We start from the raw sequence: 13,175 nt of genomic DNA, 5'->3' as shown, positions 1-13,175 counted from the left end.
AGGAAATAAAGAATAGATGACCTTTCATATGATACCCAGGTGTTGTAATCAGCAGAATTCAGCTATGCAAAGATTTTACAGTAAACTTCGCTGCTTGATTTCTTTAATAAATAAGTTGCTAGGAATAAAAGCCAAGTAGAACCTCTAGATCAGTGTTTCTCAACCATGGCACTATTGACATTTTAGACTGGATAATGCTTTGTTGTAGAGGGGCTTCCTGTGCATTGTGGGATGTTTGGTAGCATCCCTGGCCTCTGCCAAGTAGATTCTAGTAGTACTCCTCTAGTTGTAAGAATCAGAAATGTCCCCAGACATTGCATGTTGTCTCCTGAAATTGAGAAATCACCCCCAAATTGAGAACCACTATAGATTGAGCAATTTAAGAGGATAAACAACCTCTTAAACAATACATTTAAGAAACAATGGAAATTTAATACTGACTGGGTATTTGATATTAAATATTCATTTATGTTTAGTTGTGATAAAACTGTTATAGTTGTGTTTTTAAAAAGCACCTTGATCTGCCGCCATCTTGGTTCCGCGTCCCCTACGCAAAATACCTGATGAAGCCACAGAAACCGTCCCTGCTACAGAGCAGGAGTTGCCACAGCCCCAGGCTGAGACAGGGTCTGGAACAGAATCTGACAGTGATGAATCAGTACCAGAGCTTGAGGAACAGGATTCCACAAAGGCAACCACACAACAAGCTCAGCTGGCAGCAGCTGCTGAAGTTCATGAAGAACCAGTCAGTAAAGCAAAACAGCCGGAGTGAAAAGGCACGGAAGGCTATGTCCAAACTGGGTCTTCGACAGGTTACAGGGGTTACAAGAGTCACTATCTGGAAATCCAAGAATATCCTCTTTGTCATCACAAAACCAGATGTCTACAAGAGCCCAGCTTCAGATACCTACATAGTTTTTGGGGAAGCCAAGATCGAGGATTTATCTCAGCAAGCACAACTGGCAGCTGCTGAGAAATTCAAAGTTCAAGGTGAAGCTATCTCAAACATTCAAGAAAACACACAGACTCCAACTGTACAAGAGGAGAGTGAAGAGGAAGAGGTTGATGAAACCGGTGTAGAGGTTAAGGACATAGAATTGGTCTTGTCACAAGCAAATGTGTCAAGAGCAAAGGCAGTCCGAGCCCTGAAGAACAACAGTAATGATACTGTAAATGCTATTATGGAATTAACAATGTAGCCATCTGAAAACGAGGACTTTTTTTGGTGTTTCAAAAGAATAACTGCAGCTTGGTTTGAAATTTGTACTGTTTCTATCATTAATAAAGTTATGGCTTCTTGTTGGATGGAAGAAAAAAAAAAGCACCTTGAGCTGTGCCTGGCTGGTTCTGTTGGTAGAACATGTGACTCTTTTTATTTTGGGGTCCTGAGTTCAAGCCACAAGCTGAGTATGGAGATCACTAATAATAATAATAATAAACCAAACTTAAAAAAAATTAAAAACACCTTGATTTTTTTAGTATACACTGAAATATTTATAGATGATTTATGATACTGGGGTATTTATTGCAAAATAACATGGAATGGGGGAAGTAAAGAGATGGAACAGGGAAGGTTGTTGGTGTTACGTATTCATGGGAGTTCATCATTCTGTATTTGTGTACTTCAGAAACCTTCCAATTTTAGTATGTGTGCTGCCGAAGCAAGTACTTTCAAAAACCTTCCTATTAAGATGTTTGCAGAAGTGGAAAGAGGTGTACATAGCTAAGCTGAATGGGTAAAGAAAAAAAAACACCTAGAAATACATGCTTGACCTTCCGGGTAGTATGTTTGTTACCTTTTTGTCTTTTCAATTAATGCAAAATTATTTTAAGATATAATAAATTTTTTTTAAATTAAATTATAAGGTACCGTGCTTTGGAACCATTTGAAGAGTTTTTTCCCTATTTAGGGAGTCAGCATTTCATAGTGGCTAAGAGCATGAATTCTGGAATCAAAGTGCCTGAGTTCAGATCTCGTTTCTGCCATTTACATTGTGAACTTGGAAAATTATGCCAGTCTGTTGCCTTATTTTCTTCATTTGTATAAAACTATTAAAATAGTACCTGTCTCACTGCTACTTACATACATTAAATGAATGTAAATTTGGTGCTCAGAATAGTGACTGGCAAGGAGTAAGTGCTATATAAGTGCTAGCTGCTATCGTTTTTCTGGTATTTTAGGCTCATTTTACAAAGTGTTAAAAAAAAATAAGAGAAGGAGGTGGAAGAGGAGGAGTAATTCTCTGAGGCAAAATATTTTTCATGGCTGAATCTCAAAATTTGAATCTGAATGTTGGAAGGCTTTCGGTTTTTTTAATTGCCCCAAAACCAAATCATCACTTGGGTGCTACCTATGTATAAAATGTAAAATTTGCCATGACTATGAATATGGAAGTCTTTATGATTGAGAATTAGATTTATCCTCTTTTACTTTCTTACTGTTGATATTTGTTTAAATGTATCATTTATTTGTTTTACTTTTTGTTCTCTCTTTGGTCGGGTGATTGAATTACTTGTCCCAACCATGTAACCTTTGAAGAGGTATATATAAGACCAAGCTATTTTGTAGTATAGCTAAGTGATATTATTTACAGTGGTTCTGAATTTTCATAAGCTGTTAAATAATAAGAACAAAAGAAATTTCTTCCAGTGTTGTTTTCTATTGCTGTTTTAACAAATTACTATAAATTCATTGACTTAAAACAAGACCCATTTATTATCTCACAGTTATATTGACTAGAATCCTGGTAAGCTTGGCTGAGTCTTCTGTTTAGAGTACCACAGGACTGGAATCAAGATGTTGGGAGCTCTGTATCCCTCTCTGGACACTCTTAGGATGAATCTGCTTTCAGATTTATTCAGGTTGTTGGCAGAATTCAGTTCCATGTTGTAGGACTGAGGCTCCCATTTCCTTGCTGGCTGTTGGCCAGAGTTCATTCTCAGCTTCTAGAAATAGCCTATATTTCTTGACTCATGGCCTTCTTAGCTTCAGTGCTAGCAACAGTCTGTGTCCTTTTCATGTTTTGAATTTCTCTGGTTTTCTTCTGCTTCCACTTTTAACGGTTCATGTGATTAGTATAGGCCCAACTATATAATCCAGACTTAACCTGTCTCCCAGTCTCAAGGTCCCTTTTGCCATGTAACAAAACAAATTCTGGAGATTAGAGTGTGGACATCTTTAGAGGGTTGTTATTCTGCTTACTGCATGTCCTTTAAGTTTCTTTGTACTGTGTTGTGGTGGTGGTTCAATTTGAAATGAGATTTTAATTTTTAATTTTACAGGTTTTTTATGTTAACTTTGGTGACCTTTTATGTACCTTACATGAAACACCTTATATAATAACAACTGGGGATTCGTTCTATGTTCCTTCAGGTAAGAAAAATAAAGACAATCTTCTTTCATATAGTTAAAATATTTATATAGTTGCTCATGAGTACCATGCAAATGGAAGCCACACTGGTCAAAATAAAATGTCATGTGACTCATGACAATACATATTTTGATTTTGTCATTAGGTAAGTATGTTAGTATATGGGTACATGAAAATTGGATAAGAATTGCTTATTGCAAAATGTAAAAATATTTAGTTGTATCTAGGGTAAGAGGAAAATTATTTCTGCTGTATTATCTATAAGACATTATATAGTCAAGCAATTTTTAGTAGATTATTTTAAACATACAGAATAGTGTGTTTCATCAGCTATTAAAGAGCATAAGCCTCTGGAAAGAGAACTTTTAATTTGTTCATTTATTTATTCATCATTCAACAGAGAGTCTGTCAAGCACTGCTCTAAGAGTATAGGATACATAACTGAGCAAAATAGGGGAAAACTCCCTGCCCTTATGGAGCTTACATTCTAATGAAAGGAGACAATAATAATAGCAGTGTTTATATAGTCCTTAGTATGTACCAGCACTGTTGTGAACACATTTCATTTATTGTAACTCAGTTAATCTTAGTATGTATTAGTTTCAGTATACAGAAATTTTCTCTTTCTTCACCCTTGTCTAATTCACCTTTGTATTCATTATCAGAATGTTGTGAGATTTTTATTTCTTTCAAACCTTGTCTGGATCACAGGTGATGGTTAACTCTTGGATTTTTTTAGTTCATGGAGTTGAATAAGACTTACTTTAGGTTAGATGAACTGATTTGAGAAAAAATTTGGTACTATATACTGTACCTGCCTTGGTGATGGCTAAATATTTAGTCAAAAGGAAATGATTCCTATGGAAATAATTTTTTTTTCTTACCACTTTCCTTCTAGGTAATTATTACAACATCAAAAATCTCCTGAATGAGGAAAGTGTTCTTCTTTTTACTCAGATAAAAAGATGAAAGATGAAGCAAAGTTTAAATACATGTGTGTGTATATATTTTGTGTGTATATATGTGGACACATATATGTACACATACACATAAATATATAAAACAGTCTGTGCAGTTGAGACATTTATCTTTGTAATTATTTGTGATATTTTAAAATAAAAATTTTATTCAGTTTTGTGTGTTCTTTGATAAACATTTCAAACTCCCATGTGTCTTCTGATTTTTCTACAAATGTACACATAGTCTGTAGTGATGCCCATATTCATAGTATTTTAATAACATGAAAAGAATCACTGCTCTCACAGTGAAATATAGGACATTTCTTTTTTAGGAGAGATTTGATTAATATGTTCATTCATTTAATAATCTTTTCTAAATGTTTTTAAGTCACTAATAAAGTAATCCAATAATGAGAATTGTGGTATATATATAGTACATTTGTATTATTTTCTTAGGGCTTTGTAACAAAATAGTACAAACTGGTGGCTTAAAAATAAAAATTTATTGTCTCACTGTTCTGAAATCAAAATGTCGGCAGGACCAAGTTCTCTCTGAAACCTTCAGGTTTCACAATGATGCTTCTGCTTAGCACTCATCTTTCTATTAGAGGGAAAGTCAGTGTGAAAGATCATTTAAAAATAACTCAGGCTTTCTTCTTTATATGACCAGATGCACTGAAAATATGTAGGTTTAGGAGAGAATATGGCTGAATGTCACAAACAAATTGCTAGCAACTATTCCTGAAGTCATTTTAATAGGTATTTCATATTAACCTGAAAATCTTAGTTTCATTTGTCATCATTGTAATTCAACAGTATGTGTTCACTGTTGCTTTTATTTAAAAAAAAATCAGTGCGCATTCATTTTTTTGAGGCTTGCTAAGACACATTGTCTATTAACTTCTCAGTGTCTCTGTAAGAAGTCGCAGAATTTAGTATATGAATAAACTTTTATCACTAGAGACTGGTTATATTTGCTTTCCTAAGTCAAGAGTTACAGGACTAGATGTGTTTCCATCTTTACCTGGACTGGCCAGATTTTTGGTCAGTCATCTGCAATGGCTTGATTATTTTTTTAAGTGAAGCATTTATTTTATTGATGTAACTTAACAAATGGTCAGCTGCATAGATCTGACAGTTCAGTGGGTTCTGGGCAAGTACATCTTAAACTAAGTAACCCACAAAACTTCTGCCACTTCAGGGAGTTCCTGTTCTGTCCAATTCAATTCCTGCTTGGTGAATTGGTGACTTGGACCCTGGGCCACTGTTCTTCTTTATTATGGTGGAGAGGTTTTGCTTATTCTAGAATTTTATATAAATAGGCTCATAAAATATACTTTCATTCAACACAGTGTTTCATCCACCATAGCATGTATATCAGTTCATTCGTGTTTTATTTCTGAGTAGTATTCTCTGTGAACACTGTTCCTTTTTAAAAATTTTTTAAAGATTGTATTTATTTATTTGAGAGAGAAAATGAGAGACAGAGAGCATGAGGGGGGAGGGTTAGAGGGAGAACCTAAGCAGGGAGTTTGATGTGGAACTCTATCCTGGGATACCAGGATCATGACCTGAGCCAAAGGCAGCGGCTTAACCAACTGAGCTACCCTGGCATTCCTGTTACTTCTTTTTGTAATCCTTGGAAGAGTTTGTAAGAGATTGGTAACATTTCCTTCTTAAGTGTTACAAACAATTAACAGTAAAACCATCCAGGTCTGGAGTTTTCTTTGTGGGGAAATTTTTAATTATGGCTTTAACTTCTTTAATAAGTACCAGAATATCCAGATTTCTTACCTCTTTAGTTTTGGTAGGTTTCTTTTTGAAGAATCTGCATATTTCTAAAGTTTTACCTTGATTTGCATGAAATTTATATTTTCTCTCTCAAAAGCTTTTTTGAGATTTGACATAAAATAATCTTAAAATACCCAAATTAATATAAAAATAGTACAGTATCTGAAGCACAATTTTTGCTGTATAATTACTTTTTTTTCCCTTTTTCTTTTTTTGGTCATTTTTCGCTAAGCTTTTATCAGTTGTTCTTTTAAAATAATTAACTTTGGGGGCGCCTGGGTGGCTCAGTGGGTTAAAGCCTCTGCCTTCGGCTCAGGTCATGATCTCAGGGTCCTAGGGTCGAGCGTCGGGTCAGGCTCTCTGCTCAGGGGGAGCCTGCTTCCAGTTCCCCCTCTGCCGGCCTCTCTGCCTACTTGTGATATCTCTCTGTCTGTCAAATAAATAAATAAAATTTAAAAAAATAATTAACTTTGTTTAATTGATTTTTCTCTCTTCGTATTTCTATTCCATTCACTTTTGATCTGCTCTTTATGATTTAGTGCATTCTGGGGCACTTGGGTGACTTAATAAGTTTAGTGTCGGGAGTCTTGGTTTCAGCTCAGGTCATGATCTTGGGGTTGTAGACTGAGCGCCTCATTGGGGTGGGCTCCGTGCTCAGCAGGGAGTCTGCTTCTCTCCTCCCTGTCCATCTCCTCCTTCCTTTCTCTTTCTCTCTTAGGAATAAATAAATAATGAATGAATGAATGAATCTTTATAATTTAGTGTATTCTACTTTGGGTTTGATTTGCCCTTTTTTCCCTAGCTGCTTAAGGTGAATGTTTAGATTATTTATTTTAGAATTTTCTTCTTCCTGATTCAACCGTTGAAAGCTTCATTTGATATGTCATTTAATTCAAGATACTTTAAATTTTTTCTGGTAAGGTCCTCATTGAACAGTGGGTTATTTGGAAGTTTTTCTTGTAAATTGAATATTTGGGAGTTCTCCAGATTTGTTTTTTCTAAACCAACTCAGAGATTTACTAAGTTTTTCTGCAGTTTTAGCTTTTGCAGCCATGTGGTTTATATTGCAACAACTCAGTTCTGCCCCTGAAACATGAAAGCATCATAGACAATAAGTAAGTGAATAGGTGTGGTTATGTTGCAGTAAAACTTTATATACAAATGCAGTGATCTGTATTCAGCCTGTGAGTGGGATTTGTTGGCCTCTGATGTATGCGGAAAACATCATTTGTACACTTTCAGTCCTTTAGCATTTATTGATAATATTTTATGGTCAACAGTATGGTCTGTCTTTGAGAATTTTCCTTGTGTTAGAAGCTAATGTGTGTTCTGTTGCTGTTGGGTGGGGTATTCTCTGTCTGTTGGTTGATAGTGTTGTGTAAGTCTTCCATATACTTCCTGATTTTTGTGTAATTTTTCTTTCCATTACTGATAAAGGAGTATTGATACCTCTGATTCTGCCTATTAAATATTTGTTTCTTTTTTATATCTGTCAATTTTTCTTTCATCTATTTTGATCCTATTGTTAGGTTCATGTTCGTTTATCATTGTTTTACTGCTGTATTGAACTATTTATCATTATGAAGTATCTCTTAGTAATTTTTTTATCTTAAAGTTTATTTTGTTTGATGTTAATATAGCTACTTCAAGTGTCTTATGTATACCATTTGTCTGATATAGCTTTTCCTGACCTTTTAACATTAATTTATTGTGTCTTTTAGTTTAAGATGTGTCTCTTATGGAAAGCACATAGTTGGATCTTGAGTTTTTAAAATCCAATGTAATAGGCTCTGCCTTTTGATTGGAATATGTAATCTACTTATTTGATGTAAATATTGGTAAGATTGAACTTATGTGTGCTCTTTTGTTTTCTGTATGTCTTAAGGGGTTTTGTTGTTTTTATTATAACTGTTTCTTCCTGCTTTATTTTGGGTTAGCAGTCTTTATAGTGTACCATTTTAAATCCACTGAATTTATATGTTGAGGTATTATTTTAGTCATTGATATAAAGATGTCTATATTTATCTTAAGTTTATCTTGGTCTCTGTCAGGTTACTACTGACTTCATTTCAGTAAAACTTAGCAATTTTGCATTTCCTTAGCTTCATTTCTTTTTTCATTAATACTATTTCATTGTATACATTATAGTATGCATATATCTGACTGTGTATTTATATAGTCCAACAATTTTGTGTCATAATATTTATTTTGAATTATCTTTTTTTAATTAAGAAAAGAGAAAAAACATGTACAGTCTTTTATGTTGACTGTCTTTGGTATTCTTCATTCCTTCCTGTACATCTAACTTACCTGGCGTTATTCCTTCCAGCCTGAAGAACTTTAGTACCTTTTATAGGGTAAACCTATTAGCAACATATTCTCTTAATTTTTGTTTATTTCAGAATGCTTTTATTTTGATTTCATTTCTGAATGATAGTTTTACTTGATAGATCATTTTAGGTTTATGGTTTTTGTTGTTCGAGCATATTGACTTTGTTTTTCCATTACCTTTGTCTTCCTTCATTTCTAATAAGTCCATTGTTAATTACATCGTTCTGTGTGATGAGTCCTTTTTTTCTGGCTCCTTTGAAGATATTTTGCCTTTTATCATTTTGACTCTGGTATAGATTCTAGATTCTCTTTGTATTTATTCTCCTAGGAATTTGGTGAGCTGTTTGCATCTGAATGTTAATTTTTTTTTAATTTTTTAAAATATTTTATTTCTTTATTTGAGAGAGAGAGAATGAGAGAGAGAGAGCATGAGAGCAGAGAGATCAGCGGGAGAAGCAGACTCCCCATGGAGCTGGGAGCCTGATGTGCGACTCGATCCTGGGACTCCAGGATCATGACCTGAGCTGAAGGCAGTTGCTTAACCAACTGAGCCACCCAGGCACCCCTGAATGTTAATGTTTTTGATCAAATTTGGGGACTTTTGGGCTGTTGCTCAAAAGTTTTTTTCTCTTTTTTCTTTCCTCCTCTCTCATTACATATATGTTGATTTCTGATGTTCTATTCATTTTTCAAATCTTTTTTTCTTTTACTTCTTTGGGTACTTTCTATTGATATGTCTTGAAAGCAATGATTCTCTGCTATCTCATATTTGCTGTTGAGCTCATCTAATGATTTTTATTTTTAATTTCAGTAATTATGCTTTTTTAACTCTAGAATTTAAATTTGGTTCTTTTTATAGTTTATGTAGATTTTCAGTTTTGTTGATTCATTTTTAACATACTTATCTTTAATTCTATAAATGTGTTTAATACCCTGTTGTATTCTTTGTTAATCTAACGCCTAGGTTCATACAGACTCAGTTATCATTAGCAACTGCTTTTTTCCCTTTAGTATGTTTCATACTTGTCTGTTTTTGCATGTCTAATAATTTTTGATTGAAAATTAGACATTTTAGGTATTTGTAGCAATTCTTGGTTATGTTTTATGTCTAAGGTTTCTTTTTTTTAAAATTTATGATCTCTCTTGGACTCAAACTGTGGAATCTGTTGCCCTGTGGTGTCTCTTCTCAGTTTTTTAAATTCTTTATTTCAGTTTTTAATCCTGGCTCCCTAGGGATAGCTCTATCTTTATATAGTTTAGTAGTCGGCAGATGATTAAACAGAGGTTGACATTGACACTTTTGAGTCTGTAGACCTTCTACCCTCTGCTAATTGCTCCCTGTGTGGGATGGGGGGGAGATACATTCAGTATTGCAACGAGTTCTTAAATCTTCCTTAGCTTTTACTTTTTGCCATCCTCTTTTGCATCTCTCCTGTGTTTGCTTCATTTCTGAGTTAGGTAGTATGTGTACAGACCTGATCTTAGCCCTTATATGTCTCTCTTGTTTCCAGGATCATCTAAGTAAATTTCTGGCGGCTCTGTTGCTTTCTAAGAACTGGGACTATAACTTTTAGCTAGTAACTACAGGTTTTCCATGGCCATTCCTAACTGATTTCCTCCACATTTAACTGACAAAGCTATAGATTTACACCATGGCACTGAATCAAGTCCATTCCCTTTTAGGGCAGAGTTTTTGGTTTTTGTAGTCAGCCATAGCCTGTTAAAGATATAATCCTTACTGGGCTCTCTGCTCAGCGGGGAGCCTGCTTCCCCCTCCCCCCGCCTGCCTCTCTGTCTACTTGTGATCTCTCTCTGTCAAATAAATAAAATCTTTAAAAAAAAAAAAAGATATAATCCTTACTGACCAACATGGGTAGAATGAGAACCTCACTCAAGAATCCCATAGGCAGGGGAGTCGTCAAGATGGTGGAGAAGTAGCAGGCTGAGACGACATCAGGTAGCAGGAGATCAGCTAGATAGCTTATCTAACCATTGTGAACACCTACAAATCCAACGGGAAATCGAAGAGAACAAGAGCAACAATTCTAGAAACAGAAAATCGATCACTTTCTGAAAGGTAGAACCTGCGGAGAAATGAATCCAAAGCGACGGGAAGACAGACCACGGTGGGAGGGGCCGGCTCCCAGCAAGCAGCGGAGCGATGCAGCACAAAATAAGGACTTTTAAAACTCTGCTCCACTGAGGGACATCGCTCCAGAGGCTAAACCAGGGGGAAGCCCACGCGGGGTCAGCGTAACCCCAGGTCCCGCGGGGTCACAGAAGGACCGGGAGTGTCTGAGTGTCACAGAGCTCACAGGTATTAGAGTGGGGAAGACAGCTACAGTGACAAAGCTGAGGAGTGAGCTCTCAACTCGGGGTTACCTTGAACCAGGCACAGGCTGGGTGAGTTTGGAGCGCGGCCGGAGGCCAGGGAGACGGAGTAACTGAGCACTTTTCTCCAAGCACACAGCTGGAGATCAGGGTGGCAAAAGTGACTGAGCGCTTTTCTCCAGGCGTGACTAGAGGCCAGGGAGACGGGAGCGATTGGGCGCTTTTCTCTGAGGGCGCACTGAGGAGTGGGACCCCAAGCTCTCGGCTCCTCCGGGCCAGAGATTGGGAGGCCGCCATTTTCATTCCCTCCCCCAGAAGATCAACAAGAAACCCAGCCAAGACCAACTTCACTCACCAAGGAGAACAGCGGAATTCCGGAGGAGGAGAAACCAAATCTTATCTGGACAAAATGACAAGGTGGAAAAACTCACCACACAAAAAAGAACAAGGGGCAGTACCGAAGGCTGGGGACATAATACAGACATTGGTAATATGACAGATCTAGAGTTCAGAATGACGATTCTCAAGGTTCTAGCCGGGCTCGAAAAAGGCATAGAAGATATTAGAGAAACCCTCTCCAGAGAAATAAAAGCCCTTTCTGGAGAAATAAAAGAACTAAAATCTAACCAAGTTGAAATTTAAAAAGCTATTAATGAGGTGCAATCAAAAATGGAAGCTCTTGCTGCTAGGATAAATGAGACAGAAGAAAGAATTAGTGACATAGAAGACCAAATGACAGAAAATAAAGAAGCTGAGCAAAAGAGAGACAAATGCTGGACCACGAGGAGAGAATTCAAGAGATAAGTGACACCATAAGATGACACAACATTAGAATAATTGGGATTCCAGAAGAAGAAACTGAGAGGGGAGCAGAAGGTATATTGGAGAGAAAACTAGGAGCTGGTTCTTTGAAAGAATTAATAAGATTGATAAACCCCTGGCCAGACTTATCAAAAAGAAAAGAGAAAGGACCCAAATAAATGAAATCATGAATGAAAGAGGAGAGATCACAACCAACACCAAAGAAATACAATTTTAAGAACATACTATGAGCAACTCCACACCACAAATTCGACAATCTGGAAGAAATGGATACATTTCTAGAGACATATAAACTACCACAACTAAACCAGGAAGAAATAGAAAACCTGAACAGACCCCTAACTAGTAAGGAGATTGAAACAGTCATCAAAAATCTCCAAACAAACAAAAGTCCAGGACCAGACGGCTTCCCAGGGGATTTCTACCAAACATTTAAAGAAGAATTAACTCCTATTCTCCTGAAACTGTTCCAAAAAATAGAAATGGAAGGAAAACTTCCAAACTCATTTTATGAGGCCAGCATCCCCTTGATCCCAAAACCAGACAAGGATCCCATCAAAAAAGAGAATTACAGGCCAATATCCTTGATGAACACAGATGAGAAAATTCTCACCAAAATACTGGCCAATAGGATCCAACAGTATGTGTGTGTGTGTGTGTGTGTGTGTGTGTGTATATATATATATATATATATATATGATTTTATTTATTTATTTGACAGACAGATCACAAGTAGGCAGAGAGAGGGAGGAAGCAGGCTCCCCGCTGAGCAGAGAGCCCGATGTGGGGCTCAATCCCAGGATGCTGGCATCATGACCTGAGCCAAAGGTAGCGGCTTTAACCCACTGAGCCACCCAGGTGCCCCGATCCAACAGTATATTAAAAGGATTATTCACCACGACCAAGTGGGATTTATTCCAGGGCTGCAAGGTTGGTTCAACATCCGCAAATCCATCAGTGTGATACATTACATTAATAAAAGAAAGAGTAAGAACCATATGATACTCTCAATAGATGCTGAAAAAGCATTTGACAAAGTGCAGCATCCCTTCCTGATTAAAACTCTTCAAAGTGTAGGGATAGAGGGCACATACCTCAATATTATCAAAGCCATCTATGAAAAGCCCACTTCAAATATCATTCCCAATGTAGAAAAACTGAAAGCTTTTCCGCTAAGGTCAGGAACACGGCAGGGATGTCCATTATCACCACTGCTATTCAACATAGTACTAGAAGTCCTAGCCTCAGCAATCAGACAAAAAAAATTAAAGGCATCCAGATCGGCAAAGAAGAAGTCAAACTATCACTCTTTGCAGATGATATGATACTATATGTGGAAAACCCAAAAGGCTCCACTCCAAAACTGCTAGAACTTGTACAGGAATTCAGTAAAGTGTCAGGATATAAAGTCAATGCACAGAAATCAGTTGCATTTCTTTACACTAACAACAAGACAGAAGAAAGAGAAATTGAGGAGTCAATCCCATTTAGAATTGCACCCAAAACCATAAGATACCTAGGAATAAACCTAACCAAAGAGGCAAAGAATCTATACTCAGAAAAGTATAAA

At 36.4% G+C, this 13,175-nt stretch overlaps 1 protein-coding gene and 1 pseudogene across 2 annotated transcripts in view; both read left to right on the top strand.

Moving 5' to 3' along the window:
- Positions 1-5,291, top strand: part of CENPC (centromere protein C) — a 96,294-nt gene extending 91,003 nt beyond the window's left edge. The window contains exons 18-19 of the mRNA XM_080797041.1: positions 3,283-3,373; positions 4,270-5,291. Coding sequence (XP_080653167.1) covers positions 3,283-3,373; positions 4,270-4,340 — 162 coding nt within the window. The 3' untranslated portion in view covers positions 4,341-5,291. The remainder of the gene's footprint in view (positions 1-3,282; positions 3,374-4,269) is intronic.
- LOC308339016 (nascent polypeptide-associated complex subunit alpha-like) lies at positions 521-1,305 on the top strand (annotated as a pseudogene). The gene has a single exon. The product of its transcript is annotated as a nascent polypeptide-associated complex subunit alpha-like (transcript).
- Positions 5,292-13,175: the final 7,884 nt, after the last annotated feature.

Source organism: Martes martes, assembly GCF_963455335.1.
Source record: "Martes martes genome assembly, chromosome: 2".
In the NCBI taxonomy this organism is placed as follows: Eukaryota; Metazoa; Chordata; class Mammalia; order Carnivora; family Mustelidae; genus Martes; species Martes martes.
The sequence above is the reverse complement of the archived record's forward strand: the minus strand, read 5'-3'. Positions and strand labels throughout refer to the sequence as shown.